Here is a 23691-nt window from a genome sequence, read left to right on the forward strand (position 1 = left end):
TCTTGCTTTGTTGCTCAGGCTGGTCTCAAACTCCTGGCCTCAAGTGATCCTCCCATCTTGACCTCTTAAAGTGTTGTGATTAGAGGTGTGAGACACCATCCCCAGTCTCCAAAGAGAATAATTTCTTAAACCCGGCTTCACGTTTGTCCCAGAGATATCTCATCCTGAAAGATTCCAGCATCAGATAAGCTTGGGTAATACTAAAGCCCTGGATTCCCACTTTGAAGATTCACATTGGAGGTACATGTTAGCTCTGGAAAGTTCTGAGAAGCCTTGAGAAAAGAAATCAGGCTGTGTGTGTGTGTATTTAATCTAACATTTCTCAAATTCCTAGACTGTAGAACCCCTTCTTCCCCTTTCTTGGGTGGAAAGTTTAGTAACAGGAGGAACATTCCTGGGTAAATATTCTTCCAAGCTGTTGGTGTCTTTGATGAAATTAATGAAAACTGAGAGAGGGCCTTGTGAGGAAGACTCAGAGGGTTTCATCCATCCTCTTCTCAATGTAACATAATGATTGATATACTGATGTAATTAATTCTCTGTCTCTGTGTTTTTTTCCTGTTTTCTGTTTACTCCAGGAAGAGAACTTTTAAATGAATGGATTTTTAAAGTCAATGACGGTGGGCATTCTGTGAGTGATCACTGTGGGGGATACTTTCAGACATATTTTTTAGATAAAAGGACTGTTTCAGAATTCCGAAAGTGTTTTAAGTGAATTTGGTATCTAGTGAGAATTGTTTCATGATTAGCCAGTGGCATCATTTTGGAGGATGAGAACAGCTGTGATACCTGTGCAGGGAGCCTATTTGTCCACTCCCTCAATTAATGGGAGAGGGCCAGGGTCAGGGTTGGCCGGAACAGAGGATTGCTACTGTCTGTATACTAGGACATGGCTCTGGCATGGATGACCTAAGCAAGCAGTTTTATTATGATTCCAGTAGGATTAAGTATTGGTGGGAGGAAGATAGGGTGATATAGGCAAGGCATCCCTGCTCACATAAAGCAGAGTTTTTTAACCTCAGCCCCGTTAGCATTTGGGGCTGGATAATTCTTGGTTGTGGGGAGGGCTGTCCTGTGTGTCTTAGGATGTTTAGCAGCATCCTTGACCTCTACCCACTATATGCCAATAGCATACCTCCTCCCCCAAGTTAGAACAACCAAAATGTCTCTGGACATTGCTAAGGGTGATAGGTCATCCCAGTGGAGAGCCACTGACTTGAGGCCTTGTAGTAAGAACAATACTTCAAAACTTCAGGGGATGAAAATTGCAAAAGAAAGACCTCTGTTGAGGGAAGCAAGCCAGTCAGCCTCGTGGACCTGTAAAATCCCCAGAGAAGTAGGTTACCTTCAGCTACTAGTTTTCTCTTCTGCGTTTTCTAATGCTGGAAGTCTCAAAAAGTGTTTGCAAATATTAATATTTTAAATTTAGTGCTTAAAATTTAAAAATTTGGCCGGGCACAGTGCCTTACGCCTGTAATCCCAGCACTTTGGGAGGCCAAGGCAGGCAGATCACCTGAGGTCAGGAGTTCAAGACCAGCCTGGCCAATATGGTGAAACCCTGTCTCTACTAAAAAATACAAAAATTAGCTGGGTGTGCTGGGCGTGCTCCTGTAATCCCAGCTACTTGGAGGGCTGAGGCAGGAGAATCGCTTGAACCTGGAAGGTGGAGGTTGCAGTGAGCCAAGATTGTACCACTGTACTCTAGCCTGGGTGACAAAGTGAGACTCCGTCTCAAAAAAAATTTTTTTTAATTGACAAAGTAAATCAGAAGCAGCAGCGACTATTGCTGATAGTTCGGAGCATTTCAGGGACAAAAGCCTCTGTGCAGGATTTAGGACTTACGCACAAAAATGTAGAAGGCTTATTCAGGTGACAAAGGAAAATTACTTTGAAGTTATTCTTTTTCTATACTCAAAACATCACTTCTAATGTAGGAAATCAATATTTTGAAGCTACAGTTTTTAGAGATGCTACTAAAAAGCATGGTACTTACACAATGCCAAAGGAATGCTTCTAAAGTTGGTATGAGGAATTTTCCTCCCAAACCAGGAATCTCTTGTTACTAGTATTCACACAGATAAGTAACTTCTTAGTTTTGAAATATTAAAATTCATCAAACATGCTTCATTAAGGGGAAAAAAGGCAGTTTGTATCTAAACAGTAAAGAAATTTATAATTTTTTTCTTGTTTTCTCATTGTGAAACTATTTGAATAACCCGTTTCAAGCAAAAGTTATCATGGATTTTCCTGAGGTTTATTAAAAGTGACAGGTTTAGCCTAGACCGTTTCAGTATTTCTATAAACTCACTGATGAATCAGTAAGCTACCAGTACAAGGGTTTTTTTTGTTTTTTTGGTTTTTTTTTTGAGATGGAGTTTCACTCTTGTTGCCTAGGCTAGAGTTCAATGGCATGATCACGGCTCACCGCAGCCTCCGCCTCCCGGGTTCAAGCGATTCTCTTGCCTCAGCCTCCTGAGTAGCTGGGATTGCAGGCATGTGCCACCACGCCTGGCTAATTTTTGTATTTTTAGTAGAGACGGAGTTTCTGCATGTTGGTCAGGCTGGTCTCGAACTCCCGACCTCAGGTGATCCGCCTGCTTCAGCCTCCCAAAGTGCTGGAATTACAGGCGTGAGCCACAGAGCTCGGCTGGGTGTTTTTTTTTTTTTTTTTTTTTTTTGTTAAGTTAAAAGAACGTATAGCCAGTGGAAAACAGAGCTTGTACAAAAGTACCTTTGACAGAATTGCCAGGATTGATGATTGTAGGAAATTTATTATTATCTTCATTTACAGATATACATTATGACCTTCAAAGTTTGTAGGAAATTTAAATTTCCACCTCCTGCCTTTTGTGCACATAATGAGATTTTGAAAATGCAAACCTACACTTATGTGGATGAATTTTGAAAAAATTCTTTTTAGTGTTAGAAGAATACAGTTGGACCGGGCATGGTGGCTCACGCCTGTAATCCCAGCATTTTGGGAGGCCGAGGAGGGTGAATTACTTGAGGTCAGTAGATCGAGACCAGCCTGGCCAAGATGGTGAAACCCCGTTTCTACAAAAATACAAAAATTAGCTGGGCGTGGTGGCAGGCACCTGTAATCCCAGCTACTCGGGAGGCTGAGGCAGGAGAATCACTGGAACCCGGGAGGCGGAGGTTGCAGTGAGCCAAAATCGCATCATCGCACTCCAGCCTGGGTCGAGACAATGTCTCAAAAAAAGAAAAAAAAAAAGTTGGAAGTAGAGAGTAAAAGCTCAAAATTTCCCTCACCCCGTTTCATAGCCTTTTAAAGCTGGGGGTCAGGATCTGTGGTGGCATCCTTCTGAGCCTTTCTATGAATTTTACTGTATTTATTTATTTATTTTTTTTGAGACGGAGTCTCATTCTGTCATCCCAGCTGGTGTGTAGTGGCGCCATCTCAGCTCTCTGCAGCCTCCGCCTCCCAGGTTCAAGCAATTCTCCTGCCTCAGCCTCCTGAGTAGCTGGGACTACAGGTGTGTGCCACCACGCCTAGCTAATTTTTGTATTTTTTTTTAGTAGAGACAGGGTTTCACCACATTGGCCAGGCTGGTCTCGAACTCCTGGCCTCAAGTGATCTTCCTGCCTTGGCCTCCCAAAGTGCTGAGATTACAGGCGTGAGCCACCGCACCTGGCCCTTTCATTCAGTTTTATGTATCTAGGAATTTTACGTGTCTATATGCTTAAATATAAAAACGTATGCTTATTTTATTTTAAGGTAGTGTATGTATTGTTTTGTGACCTGATTTTTTTTTTTAACTTAATGTTCAATCTTGATTGTTCCACTTCAGTACTTACAGTGACTCTAACCTCACTTTTAATCAGGGTGTGGTACTCCATAAAAAAGGAATGTGCCAAAAACGATGTGAATGCACTTAACACTGTTGAACTGTGCATTTAGATATGGTTACCATGGTAAATTTTATGCTATGTGTATTTTTACCACAATTTGAAAAATAAAGGATGTACCGTGATTGTTACATAATCGTTTATGTACCATTGTCATGGATATGATTTCTAGTGCTTTGCTATGTTACAAATAACTGTGCACCAAACGTTTTTGTACATGTGATCCTCAGTTTGGGAGATTTTATTTCTGTGGTTTAAAACATTGCCCCTATGCCTTGAGATCAATGACATGTCATCCAGATATAGCACATAGAGGCCTTGCCCATTTTTCTTTAGGAATAACTAGGGGAAGAGTAGGTTTTTTTCTATATGGATTTTTAGAATTTATTGGTTGTGGGTATGCTATTAGAGAGAGACTATCCTGTAGTAATCTCCTTAGTTGGAGATGTTCTTTCATTAGCTTGTAATCTCAGTACGTTCCTGGGCAGGGCTTTCATTAGCTTGTAATCTCAGTACGTTCCTGGGCAAGCCCTGCCCAGAGCTCATTTTCACTTGTCCTTTACCAGATACCTGCAGGGATGGTCAGCTCTGGTAAATTACCTGGTTCCTAAGGCTTTCCTGGCGGTGAAATGAAGAACACCCTGAGGGAACACAGGCAGATGATGGAGTTCTGATAGCTTTGTTAGGTGGCTTATTCCGTAACACAGTTGTGTAGGGGCCTGAGGGTCCCTGGGCAGAACCCAGGCCTTCTGGTCTCCTGCAGTGGTTTGGTATTTAGTAAACTCTTCTGTGTTTGAATTTTTCTGTGCAGAACCACGGTTTTGAAATGCTAACCTGAGGGCAGTCTTGCCCTTTAAATGTACATTTTGTTTTCTGAAGAGAAACATGGGGCAGGTATTTTTGGAGGCTTTATATATTCAGTAAGTAGATATTCCACTGTTCAAGAACCTTCACGCTCACAGCAAGTCAGCACAATTCTGTTTTTGACTTTTGAGCAAGAAAAAGAAAACACTGGTCATGTGAATTGGCTGGAGTTGCTTAATTTGGTTCTTGTTCGATGCATATTTATTTCCGGGGTGATGCAGCCCTCTGCCTCTCATGTGTTTGGGGTCAGTTGGGTGGTCTGGTGGGAGAAGAGGGGAAGAAAGAAAATGGGTAGTCTGCTGCATCATTGTGTGACCTGTCATCTTCCACCTGGGCTTAACACAAAACCACAAACCAAAACAGAACCCCCACGCTCACAGGAGGGACCGTCATGCAGGACTAGGCAGTATTGCTGGTTGTGGTTAGTGTCCTCTTCCCAATCCTAGGGCCTATCTGAAGGCTGGAGACCACACCGAGTCGGGGCGAGCTGCGGTCAGTGCCACTTCCTGAGGAAGTGACTGAGGCAGCCGGGCTTTGTGAAAGCTGCTTTATCCCTGCGTCCCCCGGGGCGGAGGGGAGCAGAAATAATATGCCAATGGCTTTTCCTGCGGAATTAAAGGAGCCCTCCCCAAACATCTTTTTATTAGATTAGAGCTTTGCGTTCATAAATTATTTCTAACTGCTCTCCTATTCTAGTTCTCAGAAAATGGAAGGAGCAGAACTTCATATCTTTAAGGATTTTCTGGGATTATGCTCTAATCTAAATTATGAAAACTTAATATATTTTAAAAGAATTTACTCAGTTGAATAATAAACCACAATCATCATGAGTATTTTATTTTACATAGGCAGACAGTATAAAACTTTCAAATAGTTCATTAATAAAGGAAAATTGAGCATTTTGGAACTTTCATGTGATTTTAGCAAACTGCAAATCAGTCAAATATTAAATCCGTTAACTCCATGTGAAAGTAAAGAATCACTTAGAATGTACAATGTCACGTTTTCTAATTTTATAAATATAAAATCAGATATTTTCGTTGTAAGTTTTCTTTTTAGAAATGAAAATATGGCCGGGTGCAGTGGCTCACGCCTGTAATCCCAACATTTTCGGAGGCCAAGGCGGGTGGATCACCTGAGGTCAGGAGGTCAAGAGCAGCCTGGCCAACATATGAAACCCTGTCTCTACAAAAATACAAAAATTTAGCTGGGTGTGGTGACGCACGCCTGTAACCCCAGCTACTTGGGAGGCTGAGGCAGGAGAATCGCTTGAACCTGGGAGGCGGAGGTTGCAGTGAGCCAAAATCACACCATTGCACTCCAGCCTGAGCGACAAGAGCGAAACTCTGTCTCCAAGGAAGGCAAAAAAAAAAAAAAATATATATATATATATATATAATTTATACAGGCTGAGTATCCCTTATCCGTAATGCTTGGGACCAGCATTTAGGTTTTTTTGTTCCAGATTTTGGAATATTTACATTATACTCACCAGTTGAGCATCTCAAATCTAAAAATCCAAAATTTGAAAGTTCCAAATGAGCATTTGAGTGTTAATTTGGCACTCAAAAAGTTTAGGATTTTGGAGCATTTCAGATTTAGAATATTCAGTGTACTTCTCCCCCAAACCCCTTACAAATCATGTTTTCTCTTTCCGTGATTTTCTTTCTCTCTCTTTTCCAAGCATTTTAGATATGTATGCCTACGTAGTTAACACAGAGTTAAAAAGCTCTGAAGTTAGCTAGATAGAGGTGAATAAACCCTCCCTAGGCACTTCCTGTTTGGAGGTAACTGCCACAAATAAAGAGGGATGCTTGTTCCAGGTGTACCTGAAATTTATCAGATTGTCTTTCTTGAGCCATATAACACATATCCATGTACTTGTACTTTTTCTGTAAAATACAGTTAGTAAGAAAACAGCACTTATATTAACTTGTACTTTCTACTTAAAAGGATATTTTTCCAGAAGTGGAGCGGGTGTTTAAGAAATACAAACTCTTGGCCGGGTGTGGTGGCTCATGCCTGTAATCCCAGCACTTTGGGAGGCTGAGACGGGCGGATCACTTGAGGTCAGGAGTTTGAGACCAGCCTGGCCAATATGGTGAAACCCCCTCTTTACTAAAAATACAAAAATTATCTCAGCTACTCTGGAGGCTGAGGCAGAAGACTCTCTTGAACCCGGGGGGTGGTGGTTGCGGTGAGCCGAGGTCACGCCACTGCACTCCAGCCTGGGCGACAGAGTGTGATTCCATCTCAAAACAAAAAACAAAAAAACCCCAAAATTTGGCGAGGCGCGGTGGCTCACACCTGTAATCCCAGCACTTTGGGAGGCCAAGGCAGGATCACCTGAGGTCAGGAGTTTGAGACCAACCTGGCCAACATGGTGAAACCCTGCCTCTACTAAAAATAAAAAATTAGCCAGGTGTGGTGGCATGCACCTGTATAGTCCCAGCTACTCAGGAGGCTGAGGCAGGAGAATCGTTTGAACCCGGGAGGTGGAGGCTGTGGTAAGCCGAGATTGCGCCACTGCACTCCAGCCTGGGAGATGGTGAGACTGTGTTTAAAAAAGAAAAAAAAATAAAAATTAGCTGGGCATGGTGGCACACACTTGTAATCCCAGCTACTTGGGAGGCTGAGGCAGGAGAATCACTTGAACTCAGGAGGTGGGGGTTGCAGTGAGCCGAGATTTTGACACTGCACTCCAGCCTGGGGAGGAAAAAAATATATATATATACACATTATATATATATATATGAGTTTTATATATATATATACACACATATATATACACACACACTATATATATACACACACACTATATATATACACACACACTATATATATACACACTATATATATACACACACTATATATATATACACACACTATATATATATATATATATATATATATATATATATATATATATATATAAAACTCTCAAGTAAAATTAAGTACCCTGGTTAGTACTTAACTGTTACAACTGGGTTTATCTAAATATTTGCTTTTCTTCTACCCAGAGGGCCGTTATTGTGTCTTTGACTCCAGTTTGATCCTTATTCTTTTTTTGATATAAAGGTGGTTCCATCATTATCTCCTTAATGACTTCTGGGTTTTTTTCTTTTTTTTAAACCTTAAACTGTACCTGGTATCTCCTTGCCAAAATCCCAATGACCCCGCATTGCTCTGTTACAGGAATTCTTTTCCCTCTGTCCTTGCACTAACTGCCGCCCATTTTTTTTTTTTTTTTTGAGAAATTTAAAAAGGAAGGAAGGATATGTGAATTACTTATTAAGTACTACCTGTATTCTCACCAGTCACTGTAACATGACTGTATGCCCAGTCTGTTTCCTCTCCCCTTCTTTTTCTCCATCCTGCCCTGTAGCTTCTTCTTCCTCCTCCTCCACTCCACCTCTTCCTCTTCCTCAGACCTCTTCACCTCTTCTTCCCGGTAGGTAAATGGTTCCTCTCCTTCCTTTTTTTTTTTCCTTCTTAAACTATTTTTTTAGATACGGGGCCTCTGTCATCCAGGCTGGGGTGCAGTGATGCTATCATAGCTCACTGCAGCCTTGACCTCCTGGGTTCAAGCGATCCTCCCACCTCAGCCTCCTGAGTAGCAGGAACTACACGCATGCCACCGTATCGGGCTAACCGGGTTCAAGCGATTCTCCTGCCTCAGCCTCCCGAGTAGCTAGGACTACAGATGTGTGCCACCATGCCTGGCTAATTTTTTGTAATTTTTAGTAGAGACGGGATTTCACCATGTTAGCCAGGATGGTCTCAATCCCTTGATCTTGTGATCTGCCTGCCTCGGCCTCCCAAAGTGCTGGGATCACAGGCATGAGCCACTGCGCCCGGCCTCTCTCTTTCCTCTTAAAAGGAACCTGGAGGCCTGGCCTGGTGGCTCACGCCTGTAATCCCAGCACTTTCGGAGGCTGAGGTGGGTAGATCACTTGAGGCCAGAAGTTTGAGACAAGCTTGGCCAACATGGCGAAACCCTATCTCTACTAAAAATACAAAAATTAGCTGGGCATCATGGCGCACGCCTGTCATCCCAGCTACTTGGGTGGCTGAGGCATGAGAATCGCCTGAACCCAGGAGGCAGAGGTTGCAGTGAGCCGAGATCATGTCACTGCACTCCAGTCTGGGTGACACAGAGAAACTGTCTCAAAAATGAGTGAATGAAACCTGGGACGCTTGTACTTACGAACATTTAAAAAAATCAGGTAAAATGGATCATGCTTTGTAAGTGTGATTAAAAAGACTTTTTACTGTTAGTTTTGGTCTGTGTTCTTGCATGTGTTTTAAGCTTTTTACCTAAAATAGGAATTTATTTATAATGAGTTTGACTAAGGGTCTCTTAGAAAGTTGGTTAACCTTCTTTGTTCTGACCAGTCCTCGTTTTGTTGTTGAACGTGCCATCCTCTTTCCCACCCTGGTGTGATACTAAGTGCCAGGCTATGCCAGTCTGCCCTCCCTCCTAAAGCTGGATAAACTCCTGGGTTCACATTTACCTTGAGTTGGGGGAAGTAGTTTATTATTTGGAATAGAACATTTCCTTCAGGCCAAGATCCTTTAGGAAAATGAAAGTAAAAGTGCTAAAATACCAGCCCGCACTCACCCATAAGCAAGGCTGGTTTACTGTGAAATCAAGAATATATAGTATCTTGATGGATAGAGTGACAGAAGGTATTCTTGGAGACATTTTAAACATAAAAATTATGATTTAAGCGCATGAGTAAATTATTTTAATGTCTCCATTTCTCTCATCTTTCATTTTATTGTGAGTTAAACATATATCTTCAGGATTTTAAAGCAAAAGAGTGAAACACAACACTGTGTCTCAAAGGGTTTTTTTGTTTTTTGTTTAAGAGTTATTTTTGTAAGAATTTATGAAGAAAGGTTGTTCTTGTGGTTACTTGCTTTGGCTTTAAACTCTCTTTGGAGAATATCACAATCTAAATTTAAAGGGTACTCTTGAAAACACTGTTGAATTGACACGGAGTGTCTGATTTGATGGAAGTCCTGTAGACCTGGAACGGTATCTGTGATACGTTGCTGAGTGTGAAAATGCCTATATATGTGTATGTATATTTATGCTTATGTATGCATTTAGAAATCTGAATCCCAAATGTTACCAGTTGATCTCTGGTGAGGAGGCCTCCCAGAGGCCTTTGGTTTCTGTTGCTTATACTTCTGGGTGTTAGAGCATTGGCAAAGAGCACGTAATACCCATAATAAAATCCAGGAATGAAAGAGGTACATTTGAACAAAGGGCAGCCTGTCGTCTAAATAAAGCGCTTCACAACGATGCTACTTTGGCATTCAAGTTTGAGCAATTGTGATGCAGAAGCAATGTTCTTGTAGAGATTTTGAATCTAAGAGGTTCTGTTGGCTGAAGGTTCCCCAAGTGGGGGTGTGGCAGAGACAGGAGGGGAACCATCATTACTGCAGTAGAACTCATACAAGAGAATTCAGTTTTCTGCTGCTGGTGGGTGAAATGATGAGATCTGTGACTGCTGTTTCTGTAGTACTCTGCAAAGAAAGTCCCAAGGAATGCTTGTCAATTAACTGAGAGCAAGTCAGTTACTCCAGATTATCAACTCAGCAATTTCTGATTTGTACTTTTTTTTTTTTTTTTTGAGATGGAGTCTTGCTCTGTCGCCCAGGCTGGAGTGCAATGGCGCGATTTCAGCTCACTGCAGCCTCACTCTCCCAGGACCAAGCGATTCTGCCTCAGCCTCCCGAGTAGCTGGGATTACAGGCGTGTGCCACCACACCCAGCTAATTTTTGCATTTTTAGCAGAGGCGGGGTTTCATGTGTTGGCCAGGCTGGTCTTGAACTCCTGACCTCAGGTGATCCGCCTGCCTCGGCCTGCCAAAGTGCTGGGATTAAGGGTGTTATGTACTTTAAAGAATAAAAAAAGAATAATTAGAAGTGTCTGTGAGTTGATTTAGAAATCAATGAATTTGTTGCTATTATTATGTTAATAGTTTGCTTTAGAAATGAGATAACTAGTTGCCTGGTACCTGGCGTGGCGGCTCACACCTGTAATCCCAGCACTTTGGGAGGCTGAGATGGGTGGATCGCTTGCCCAGCCTGGGCAACGTGGCTGTGGCGAAACCCTGTCACTACAAAATACCAAATATTAGCCGGATGTGGTGGCTTGTGCCTGTAATCCCAGCTCCTGGGAAGGCTGAGGTGGGGAGGATCGCTTGAGCCTGGGAGGTTGAGACCACAGTGACTCGTTATCATGTCACTGCACTTCAATCTGGGCGACAAAGCAAGACTCTGTCTCAAAAAAAAAAAAAAAAAAAAAGAAAGAAATGAGATAATTGGGAAGCTATGTGAATTTTGGACCCACATGGTTATTATATTGATCTGTTAGGACTGCTTAGGAGCTAACTTGTCACCTGTGAAATGGTTGGCTTGATATTTTGATATTTAAAGGTTTGCCTTTTGCTTCTCGTGGGTACAAGCCAGAGAGAGCAGTGGTTACATGGGGGTAGAATGGTGACTCGTTTTTACCTGACTGTGGATCAGTTGGGTGGTTCCTGAATCTCCCCACTGGGCTGATTGTGGCTCTTTGCTTGTCCTGTATTTACTGTCTGTGGTAGTGAGATAGAAGAACCACCATGTTCTTCTGGTTCTAGACTCAAACTACGGGGAGAAGGAAGAGATGTGTCTGGCATCATTTTTGTGTTGGCGTAACTTTGTGGTAGATTGCTGTGGCCTTTCTTTGTGGCCTGTCACTTGTCTTACATTCTTCAGAGCATTTATGCACAGGAGCATAAATATATGATTTTCATCTTGCCATTGAAAGTAGACTTTCCGGCTGGGCGTGGTGGCTCATGCCTGTAATCCTAGCACTTTGGGAGGCCAAGGTGAGCAGATAACTTGAGGTCGGGAGTTTGAGACCAGCCCGGCTAACATGGTGAAACCCCATCTCTACTGAAAATACAAAAAAGTTAGCCGGGTGTGGTGGTATGCGCCTGCAATCCCAGCTACTCGGTAAGCTGAGGCAGGAGAATCGCTTGAACCTGAGGGGTGGAGGTTGCTGTGAGCTGAGATTGCACCACTGCACTCCAGCCTGGGTGACAACCGCGAGACTCCATCTCAAAAAAAAAAAAAAAAAAGAAAATAGACTTTCCTTGGTCTAGGAAGAGTTTAAATAATGGAATAAGTGAAAAGGATGTTCTTACTAATCAAATCCAGTAAACCATGGCTCGTTGTGGGTATTAATTTGCTAGGCTTTATGAATATTGACCTCCTTATTCTTCCCTAAGGAAGTAATTAATCATTTGCCTTTTGTGTGGTCTTGATCTTCCTTTTATGCACCTTGTTTTCATTAGACTTGAAGCCATCCTCGATTTTCAGGCACTACTTGGCATTTTACGAACAAACTACCCTGTCAATTTTTCTAAATATTTTAGCATATTTTCTAGGTTAATGTTGTTGTCTACTTGGAATATTTAGAGATTAATGTACATGAACATTTTGGGAGCTGGACATGGTGACCTGTAGTCCCAGCACATGGGAGGCTAAGGCAGGAGGATCATGTGAGCCCAGGAGTTTAAGATCAGCCTGGGCAACATAGGCCTTGTCTCTGTAGTTTAGAAGAAAAAGCATTGTGGAACTCAGAGAAAAGTTACTATCCCACAGGAAGAGCCAAAAGAAATTGTGCCTGAGCCATTCTCCTTCTTTTCCCCCTATCCCTGTGGCACAGAGCCATTGGCAGAGGCTCTCATTGGGCTTTTCTGTGTAAATTGTTGCTAAAGTTTGACCTAAATCGGCTTGCCCAACTTCGATTTTCTGCCAGGGTGCCAGTCACAGATGGTATTGGTGGCCCTCCACTGAGCAGTAGCTGCGTCGTCTTCTAGATGCTTGCAGCCTCTGTCTCACGTTTGGCTGCAAAGGAACAGACGCATGTCTTTAAGGCAGTATTTCCCAAAAGGGCACGTACACCTCCCAGATGCTGTTAGGGAAAAGAGAGTCCAGAGGTCAGATAGATTTGATAAGTATCTTATGCTCTAGCCCTTCTTGGTGATTCAAAATGTGCTTTAATATATTAAAGCTCTCAAAATGGGTTGGGGATAAAGATTTGGGGAACTCTTGTGGCAAAGAAACCAGTTTAAACTTTGTTTAACCATTTGACCCTAAGATCTCCTTTGTTCCTAATGTCTGTAAACATTCTGGGAGACAGTGACGGACGTGCCTGCCTGTTGGAGCTGGCTGAGGCTGGCTGCCAGTCTATATCGTACGTGTCTCTTCCCAGCTCCACCAGGACATCTTGTTAGTAGCTTGAAATGTATCCCAGTGGGAGGATCTAAGTCACAGAAATGGGCAAAGGCTAAAAATCGGGGCTCCCCACCCCTCACACTCCTTGTTGCTAAAGGTTGCTAGCATGTTGCTGGTATTTATCAGCCCATTTCCCAAAAGGTGTCATAAAGGGTGCCAGACATTAGAATACAGTGCATTTCTCAAATCTTCACTTTCTTTTTTGAGACGGTCTCACTCTGTCGACGAGGCTGTACTGCAGTGGCATGATCATAGCTCACTGGCAGCCTTGAGCTCCTTGGCTCAAACGGTCCTCCTACCTTAGCCTCCCAAGTAGCTGAGACCACAGGTACATGCCACCACGCCTCACTAACTTTAAATTTTTAAAATAGAAATGAGGTCTCACTCTGTTGCCCAGGCTGGTCTTAAACTCTTGGCCTCAAGCCATCTTCCCACCTCAGCCTCCCAAAGTGTTGAGATTACGGGCGTCACCCAGCCAGATCTTTGCTTTTCAGTGCAGTGTAACTTTCTTCCCTGTTAAATCTAGCAGTGTTTGTTTTTTGTTGTTGTTGTTTGTTTTTTAAGTAAAATATACATAATATTTGTCATCTTAACCATAAGTGTACAGTTCAGTGAGATGAAATATGTTACCCTTGGTAAAACTTTTCCATCACCTTCAAAAAAAGCTCTGAACCAAATAAATAACTCTCCCTTCTCACCTTCCTCCTGCTTGTAGTAACTTCTCTTCTACTTCCTGTCTCTTAATTTGCCTATTCTAGGCACTTCAAGTAAGTGCAGCAGTTTTTATCTGGCCAATCTGCTGTGACCCAGTCAAGCCACCACCCATGTCCGGGCTGGGAAGGTGGGGAAAGAGGCTGCTGCACATGCTTGGGATGTCTTCAGCCATATGCATCTGTCCATCTGTTCATCCACCCATCCGTCTGTCCATCCGCCCACTCAGCTATTTGTTTATCAAGGTATAACAATACAGCTTTTTTATTCCTCTCCCTCTGTACCCTATTTGGGCCTTATTTATGTTTCTCTTCTTATAAACCACCTCAGATCTTTCTGTAGAGGTATTTTTTAAGTAAAACAACACCACCACATGACGGACATAAATGTTGAAAAGCCCAATCGATTGGAAGGATTAATCAGTAGAGGGAGGTGTTTTCAGGGGCTTTAGACAGGAGGAAGATAGCCTAGGCTGACAAATGGAGCAGATGAAGATAAATCGGCAAAATAAGTAGGGAGACAAGATCCCTGTCCCATGTGACCATGCATTTGAAAGCAGGCAGCCCAGCAAGGTAGAGGCATGAAAGGCTGTATGGACTGCGCTCTTCAAAGGGCTGTGGTTTTGTTCTGGGGTCTAGTCTTAGGTTGTAAGCTTTTTTCTCTTCTCTTTCTGTTTCTTCCCCCGGGGCTTGAACAGACTCACAAAATATTCTCAGGTTTGGAATTTCTCTTTGATTCTGGTCTTGGTTAGCAGGGGTGGGGGGGATTGTTATGAACATTTCATTAGGTGTGTGTGCTCTTAGATATATGGTCAGTTTGACTGAACAGTTGCTCTGTTTCTGCATTAAGCACATAATTTTGTAAGTTTTGTAGCTTTTTGGAATATAAAGTAGTTGAATACTTAAAGCTCCCCCTGCTGCCTTCCCTTTATTTTTAACTTGGACTGAGCAAGGTTCTTCTAAATGCATTGAGGTTGGGGGGAAAAAGACCTAAAAAAGAAAAATACACTGAATAATACTTTCACATATACACGAAACCTGATTTTGCAATCTAAAATGACTGTTTTTGGGTTTTCAATTATGGAACATTTTCTGACAAATAATAGAATTTGCTGTATTTCACTGTAAACAGTTTTGAGAATGCACTAAATGCAGCAACAACCTTAGGATTAGTTATCATGACAGATTGGCATTAGGAAAAATGATGAGTATATTTTATGTTCTGGAGGAATGAGACTTGAAGAGCAGAGCAATTTTTAAGTTGTTTACATCGAGGGAAGAGATGTAAAGTTAAGATTGGCTGGGCGCGGTGGCTCACGCCTGTAATCCCAGCACTTAGGGAGCCCGAGGCAGGCGGATCACCTGAGATCAGGAGTTTGAGACCAGCCTGGCCAACATGGCGAATCCCCATCTCTACTAAAAATATGAAAATTACCCAGGAGTAGTGGCAGGTGCCTGTAATCCCAGCTACTTAGGAGGCTGAGGCAGGAGAATCGCTTGAATTCAGAGGCGGAGGTTGCAGTGAGCCGAGACCATGCTACTGCACTCCACCCTGGGTGACAAAGAAGTGGGACTCTGTCTCAAAAATAAATAAGTAAGTAAGTAAATAAATAAATGAATAAAGATTATTACTTAACTCCTTTCAACAATTTAAAATTTTTTGTCAAAGTAATACATGTACATAGATTAAAAAAATAGTACTTTACATCATAATTCCCTTAGGCAGTGAATTTGAATTTTTTGGTTTGTTCTGTTATTTCTAAATAATGTGCTTACACTGCTAAACTTGGACTTGTTCATTTGAGATAGTACCTGCTGACTGTGTGTGGTCAGAGAGAAGGTGACAGACCTGGACTGTGGAGGCAGAATCCTCTTGCTCACTAGCCACGTGTCCTTGAGCAAGACACTTAAACTTCTCTGTCTTATAGAATAGGAATAATCACCACCATCATCATAATGGCTCGGAGGCCTACCTTTAATGTTTGTAGGGCCTGGGGCAAGAGTACTAATGGAGACCAGATGGCTAAATATTTAAAAGGTATATTTAAATATTTACAAGGTATATATGATATGCCTAAATATTTAAAGGGTTCAAATCTAGCTCTGTCTATGGCCTGGCCCCTGTGTTCACCCAGGGCCTTGCAGCCTACTCTCCCTGAAGACCAGAGTCTAACAGACAGCCTCACACTTGGACCAGCCCTGAGCCAGGCCCCGGAATCTGCCCCGACAGCCCAGCGTGAATGCCGCGCTAGACCCGCTGATCCCAGGTGTAGTCTTGGCAGCTCAAGCTTCCTAGGAGCCTGTCTCCATCTAGGGTGATTTTATCATATTCCCTCACACCTTGATTCTCTGATTTCCAGGCACTTCTAAGCACCTCCCCAAAACTGTACCATCTGTGCTGGGGAGATCAGGGAGCCTGTCCTGCCTAGACACCCACTTTTTCTCTGGTACCCCAGGGCAGGGGCTGTGATCTGCACATACATGCCCCCCGCTTCCCCACTGACCTGTCTTTCCCAGAATTCCTCCTTTGTTCGGCCAGTTTCCAAAATTAAAAGGGAATGAAACAAAAGTTTCCCATGAGACTGAGAAGCATAGTCTCTGGCTTTCAGTGCTGGAGAGAAATGGGTTGTCTACCACGCAGGCCGGGGCAGAGCCCCCTTTGTCTGGAGGCACAGGTGCTGAGTGCGCGTAGATTGCTGTGGGGATCCATGCGTTCACAGTGGCAAGCCTCTTAAAATAGAGTCCGGACACAGCGAGTCTGTGTGACTGTGTGATTGTTGGTTCTGCTGCTTCGCTTTTTGGAGCTCTGTAATTTCACTCCAGCGTGGACTTCTTTCCACCTCTTGTATTGGGCCAGCAGAGGTAGAGAGTTGTCAGACTTAGCAAATAAAAAATACAAGATGCTCAGATAAACAGTGGAACATCCTTACACTACAAGATGATTTGTTTATCTGAAATTCAGATTTAACTTGGCATCCTCTATTTTTCTGGCAGCCTAATGGGGCCCTTTCAATTGGATTGTCTCCTTTTGTCTTGGGAGATGTTCCTGTATTATTTCTGTAATAATGTCCTCTCTGCATTTTCTCTTTCTGAAACACTTATTTTATTTATTTATTTATTTTTTTGAGATGGAGTCTTGCTCTGTCACCCAGGCTGGAGTGCAGTGGCGCGATCTTGACTCACTGCAACCTCCGCCTCCCGGGTTCAAGCGATTCTCCTGCCTCAGCCTCCCGAGTAGCTGAGACTACAGGTGCGCGCCACCACGCCCAGCTTATTTTTGTATTTTTAGTAGAGACAGGGTTCCACCATGTTGACTAGGGTTGTCTCAATCTCTCGACTTCATTATCTGCCCACCTCGGCCTCCCAATATGCTGGGATGACAGGCGTGAGCCACTGTGCCCAGCCTGAAACACTCTTTTTAGTCAGATGTTGGACCAGCTGTATTGAACTTTTAATTTTCATACCTTTTCTCTTCTATCGTCTGTCTTTATTTTCTAGTTATACTCTTGGGGAGAGATCTTGATTTCCTTGACTCTGTTGTTTCACCTATTTTATCTTTTATTTCAGTTATTAATATTTATAATTTCCAAAAGTTCCTTCATAACTTCCTGTCCATTTTTCTGAGGATACTAATTGTACATATATTCTTTTCTTCCTCTCCTTGTAGCATCTCTGTCCTCTTTATTTTCGATTTTTGTTTTGATTCAGATCTCTTTGTCTAGAGGCTTTCCCATGCATCTGGTGATTGTTTAGGGATGAGGCTGTGGAGAGCTGCCCGGGAGGTCTGTCTGCGCAGCTGCGGCCTGTCCTCCAGGGGCTTCTCTGTGATTCCTCGTGGAGCTGGACTCATCGGAGGATCGCAGCAGTCAGCATCCGGAATCTTTTCACTGGTGCTTTTGTTTTCCTAGGAGACTTGTCCATGCTTCTGCCTGGGGGATAAACTTGGCTTTAGGCTGTAGGGCTGGAGGAAATGGAGGTCAGGCTCTCTGTTCTGGTTTCTGTCTCGTGCTCACCCTGTGGCCCTGAACCCTGAGCTTCCAGGGCTTTGATAGCCCAGAGATTCTCCTCTCCCTCCTCCCTAGCTTCCCCAGCTGATGCAGGGTCGGGGGCTCCCTGTTTCTAGCCCTGCCCCGCTCCCTGCTTCCTTTGCTGGCTCCAAGGCCTGGCTGTCTCTGCAGCTGTAGGACTGACCGTCCCCACCTCCATGGCAGCCTCCTACCAGACCTTAGGACGGAGCTTCATGATCTGGCGGTCACCTGCCCCTCCCTGTCCTCCTCCTCTTCCCCAAACTTTGTTGATGCCTCACCTTGGCTTTGACTCCATTCTCACAGCATATTGTTTTTGGTAACCGTTATTGAGATACAATTCACATACCATGCCACCTGCCTCTCTAAAGCACACAGGTCAGTCATTTTTAACATGTTCACAGAGTTGTACAGTCACCACCAGTCAATTTTAGGACATTTTCATCACCTCAGAAAGAAACCCTGTATCCTTTAGCCATGATGCCCAGTTCCCAACCCCCAAGCCCTAAGCAACCACTTACTTCCTGTCTCTATTTGCCTATTTAAATTAAAAAAAAATACTTTTAATGCCATCTTTGTAGGGTTTCAGGAGGGAAGGGAAAGAAACTCGTGAATTCACTCAGCCTTGTTTCATGGGCAGTCCTTGCCATGTATAAAATATTAAAATTCAAAAACCATCTGCCTGTTTCTATTTCTGCCTTCAGAGTATTGACCCATGGCCGAGATGGGACCTTTCCTCTGGGTCTCTTTCTTTTCCTTCTTATGCCCTGGTTTAATGTCTCTGTTTGACCTGAACTTCTCTTTTCTGGAGCTGGGCGTTGTGAAGCCCACATCAGTGGCGTTCGTCTCCTCTTGGCTTCTAGCACTTTTCTTTTTTTCTTTTTTAGAGACGGAGTCTAGCTATGTTGGCCAGGTTGGTCTTGAACTGCTGACCTCAGTACTCCCGCCTCAGCCTCCCAGAGTGGGATTACAGGCGTGAGCCACTGCGCTCGGCCTCTGGCAGTTTTCAAGTGTCTGTAGAGCCATTGTGCAGAGGAGTCGCCTTGGGGAGCTGAGTCCAGGCCCCTCCGATATCTTCTTGGTTCAGAAGTAGAGGCTGTGGGCTGTGTGAAAATACATAGGACTTTTAGTCACTTAATATATTTTACTATGATGCATTTGCTCTTTAGCCAGCACTTGCTCTTTGGAGAGCACTGGTGTGGGTAATTTTGCAAAGTGGAATCTGGAACTTTAAACCAGTGAGGGAGAGAAGACAAATACACAAGCAGACAACAGTACCTATTACAAGTGACGATGAGTGCACCTGCGGGGGTGGAGTCACCAGTTAGCATGGCCTAAGGATTGCCCTGAATGGGTACTGGCCTCTTATCATCCTGGCTGCTTCTGGAGAACCCTGTCCCCATCTCCTCTGGAGCTCCAGGATTTCTCTGTTGGCTTCGCACCCCACCCTGCTCTCACAGCCTGCCTGGCTAGTGCTGACTTGCTGGTCGCCTGGCCAGTGGGTGCCCGCTGGCTCCCCTCCCTGAGGCTGCCTCCCTTCCAGAGAACTGGACAGCCAGGAGTAGACACCTTAACAGCATGGTGAGGACTTCTTAGCCCACTTCCTCTTTGTCTTCTCTCTAACAGCGGTTTCTCCATGCCTGTTCTCCTCCAGCTTCTCTTAGAGTGTTTGTTTCGGGGCATGGGTACCACTGCTATGGTTTGGGGTTCCTGGCCCATGTCACATTGTGGCTGCGCATCCCAGTGCTCTGCTCTCTGTGGGGCCTGGTCTGTGAGCCCGGCCCTGTGCAGCAGTGTTGTCTGTGTCAGCATGGTGTGGAGGTGTGGGGTGGGCAGGGTTAGATGGGGTGGTTAAGATCATAGCCCATCTTTGGTTAGTGCTTGATGGGGAAGACACAAGTCTCAAAGTCAAAAGCAAGAGTCACAGGGGACCCAGAAATGCTGAGATGTTTTGTGGATTGACGAAATTTTGTTGCCCTTTTTTTTGAGATAGGGTCTCCCTCTGTTGCCCCAGACTGGCGTGCAGTGGCGTGATCATTTTGCTGCCTTTTAAGAGAAACCTGTGCATTCTTTTTCGTTTCTGAGCTCCAGGTGACCCTTCTCCTTCTTTTTTTTTTTGAGATGGAGTTTTGCTCTTGTTGCCCAGGCTGGAGTGCAATGGTGTGATCTCGACTCACTGCAGCCTCCACCTCCCGGGTTCAAGCGATTCTCCTGCCTCAGCCTCTCGAGTAGCTGGGATTACAGTAATGTGCCACCACACCCAGCTAATTTTGTATTTTTAGTAGAGACAGGGTTTCTCCATGTTGGTCAGGGTGGTCTCGAACTCCCGACCTCAGGTGATCCACCTGCCTCGGCTTCCCAAAGTGCTGGGATTATAGGAGTGAGCCACCACACCTGGCCCCAGGTGATCCTTCTAGTGGCCGATACCTAGAGTAGGACTGGAGGCACATCCACATTAGGAGAAAGGCTGTGCTTTTGAAAGTGAATGAAGTGCAGTAGGGAACCGGTGCCAGCACTCTGCGAAGTACCCAAGAATCCCCTCGTTTTTCTTTTTCCTCTGATCATACCATCATCACCTTACAACTTCTTCACTTTCTCTTCTCAAGAATATTAATTTAGTTTTTCCCATTTAATTTTTAGAAAAAATAAAGGAAGAAAATAGCCTTTTAATGTCTGTGTGCTTGGCACTTTCCATGTTACTTGTTTCCATTTGTAGAATAACCCTGTGATACGGCTGTTAACTATTAGTTCCCCTTTTGGAAGATGAGGAAATTGAGGCTCTTCCTTCAGTAGAACCTGAAGAATGAGTTCTTCATACTTGGCTAATGGAGATAAGTGTGTGTTGGGGGAGGCATTCCAGGTCAGAGGCTATCCAGAAGGGCAAACTAAGAAGGAAAGCTGGGCCTGCGAAAAACACACGCGGAACCGCAGCAGCTCATGGTTGGGGGCAGATTGTATTGGGAATTTGGTGTGAGGCCAAGAAGTTTGGACTTAATTTGGAAGGTGATTCCAGGATTTTTAATAGGAGGAGTGATAGCTATAATTAAAAGGAATTTTAGAAAAATTTATCTGGAAATTCTGAACAAGAGGCTGGAGACAGGGAGAACAGAGCATTGGTCTCGGTGTGAGGTGAGATGGTCAAAATAGAGGACCGACAGCGATTATAAAGAGGATGAGGGCGCATCTGCAAAACAGCGCCAGGGAAGCAGGCAGGGCCCAGGGAGAAGAATTGGAGGTGAAATTCTTAGTTTGAGAAAATAATGGTATTGAAAGAGAGGAGTCTGATATTGAGTAAGAGATGACGAAGTTAGTTTAAGAAAGCTGAAATGGTTGTGGGATATCTGATTGTACATATCCGCAAGGCACTTGAACTAGATATCTCAAGAAAAACAAAAACCAGATTTGAACGTCTCTGAAGTGAAGTGACTGTGGTTTGATGTGGGGGTGTTTAGTGAATACAGTTTTAAAAAATCAGAAGTCTGAAGTTTAAACCGTGGACAATGTGTGCATTTATAGATTGCCCTTTAGAGATTTAAGAAATTTAAGAAATTTTCAGCATACATTGGAAACAGTTGAACTAATTTTTTAAAACTTCCCCTGCATGCTCTCCCTTAGTAATAACAGGTGGCCTTTTTGCTTTTATCATTCAATATGTTCTTCATATAAAAATTAAATGCGGCTGGCCATGGTGGTTCATGCCTGTAATCACGGCACTTTGGGAGGCCGAGGCAGGCGAATTGCTTCAGCTCAGAGGTTTGGGACCAGCCTGGGCAACATAGTGAGACCTTGTACCTACAAAAAATATAAAAATTAGGTGTGGTGGTGTGCACCTGTAGTCCCAGCTACTTGGGAGTCTGAGGTGAGAGGAATGGCTTGAGCCTGGGAGGGGGAGGCTGCAGTGAGCCGAGATCATGCCACTGCATGCCAGCCTAGGCAACCTAGTGAGACCTTGTCTCAAAAAAAAAAAAAAAATGTATATGGTTAAGATGGTAAATTTTATGTTTTGTGTGTTTTACCATGATTAAAAAAAGCTAAATGTACACCTGGCTATATTTTAAAGGGAAACGGTAGTTCCTATTTATTGGTGTTAATTTTTAGAATTGAAAACCCAGTTATATTGCTGTTGTGGAAGGAAAGGCTGGCATTGTTAGACGACACCTGAAGGATGGAGAGAGAGAGAGAAATAATTTCTTTCCTTGTGATCCCTATAACCAAATTCTTAGGAGGGACCTATTGTTTTTTAATAAGCTGTTATTTCATATATTAAGTGATCAGTGATCCAGTTGTTGTGTTGCGTACCATTGGCCAAAAAGATAAACCAAATAAATCATTTATCATCCCCGGCCACAGACTGGGGCTGGCTGTAGTCGTGGAAGATCATCTGAATGATTTTGTGTGCAGAAATCATAGAGAATGCAAACTTTTGAAATTCTATTTCTTTCTTTTTTTTTTTTTTTTTTGTTGAGACTGGGTCTCACTCTTGTCACCCAGGCTGGAGTGTAGTGGCACGATCTTCGCTCACTGCAACCTCCGACTCCAGAGTTCTAGCAGTTCTCATGCCTCAGCCTCCCGAGTAGCTGAGACTACAGGTGCGTAACACCATGGCCGGCCAATTTTTGTATTTTTAGTATAGACAGGGTTTCACCATGTTGGCCAGTGTGGTCTTGAACTCCTGGTCTCAAGTGATCTACCTGCCTCGGCCTCTGGAAGTGCTGGGACTACAGGCGTGAGCCGCCAAACCCGGCCTGAAAATTGTGTTTCTAATAACCTATGGTTTAAAAGTTGCTACATCATTTTGATTAGTCTCTGACCTTGAGGCAGTTTACTGGTGAGAGGAGAAAATGGAAAGCCAATATCTACATATGCAGAGCTGTTAAACACTGTACGAATTACTTCTTTTTTTAGGTTGCTTTTCACCAATATTCTTTGGAAGTAAAAGGATTATGGTATACAACGTCTTATTCCGGCTCTCCCCTGCATTTTCACACTCCCAGGTTCTCCTTTTTTTTTTTTTTTTTTTTTAAGCCCTGTCGCCCAGGCTGAAGTGCAATGGCACGAACATACTCACTGCAGCCTCTGCCTCCAGGGCTCAAGCCATCCTTCCACTCCAGCATCTGGAGTAGCTGGGACTATAGGTGTGCTCCACCACACCCATCTAAATTTTGTATTTTTTGTAGAGATGGAGTTTTGCCTTGTTGTCCAGGCTGGTCTCAAACTTGTGAGCTCTTGGCCTCCCAACATGCTGGGATTATGGGTGTGAGCCACCATGCTTTGCCGGTTCTCTGTAACTATTCACTATTTCTGTCTTACTTTAAAAACAACCAACCACCAACAACTAAAGTCTGTGCCTTATTTGGATTTCCTTAGTTTTCACCTATTGTCCTTTTTCTGTTCCAGGAGTCCGTCTAGGATATCACATTACATTTAGTCTTCAGACTTTACTTGGCCATGACCATTTCTCAGACTTCCCTTGTTTTCGATGACCTTGACAGTTGTAAGGAATACTAGTCAGGGATGTTGTAGGAGGTCCCACCATTGGGATTTGTCTGATGTGTCTCCTGTGGTCAGGCTGGGGTAGTGTGTCTCTGGGAAGAAGGTCTCAGAGGCAGTGTGCTATTCTCATCACAGCCTGGGGACATACTGTCCGTGTGACTTACCGCAGTTGATGCTGACCTTGACCACCTGGCTGAGGTTGTGTTCATCAGGTTTCTTTCTCCATGGTAAAGTTGCTTTTTTCTCCCCTTTCCGTACTGTCCTCGGAAGAAAGTCATTGAAGGGGCAGGGAGTTCTTCACTGCCTAAGGGTGGGGCATCTACATAAATTACTTTGGAACTTCTGCACAGGGGATGGTTTGCATATCCTGTTTAGTTATTCCATCATTTATATCAGTATCATGGATATTTATTTAATATTTTGGGTTGTAACA

The 23691-nt window shown here is 43.6% G+C and overlaps 1 protein-coding gene across 28 annotated transcripts in view; it reads left to right on the forward strand.

Annotated features, from left to right (window-relative positions):
- Nucleotides 1-23691, forward strand: part of ZNF532 (zinc finger protein 532) — a 123072-nt gene that overhangs the window by 19751 nt on the left and 79630 nt on the right. For 2 of the 28 annotated variants that reach the window (XM_055368250.2, XM_063699273.1), the window contains exon 3: nucleotides 13789-13986. The exons of the other annotated variants lie outside the window; for them this stretch is intronic. In XM_055368250.2, the coding sequence (XP_055224225.1) occupies nucleotides 13917-13986 (70 nt within the window). In that variant the 5' untranslated portion in view covers nucleotides 13789-13916. The remainder of the gene's footprint in view (nucleotides 1-13788; nucleotides 13987-23691) is intronic. 28 annotated transcript variants of the gene reach the window in all.

Source organism: Gorilla gorilla, chromosome 17, assembly GCF_029281585.2.
Source record: "Gorilla gorilla gorilla isolate KB3781 chromosome 17, NHGRI_mGorGor1-v2.1_pri, whole genome shotgun sequence".
Classification (NCBI taxonomy): Eukaryota; Metazoa; Chordata; class Mammalia; order Primates; family Hominidae; genus Gorilla; species Gorilla gorilla.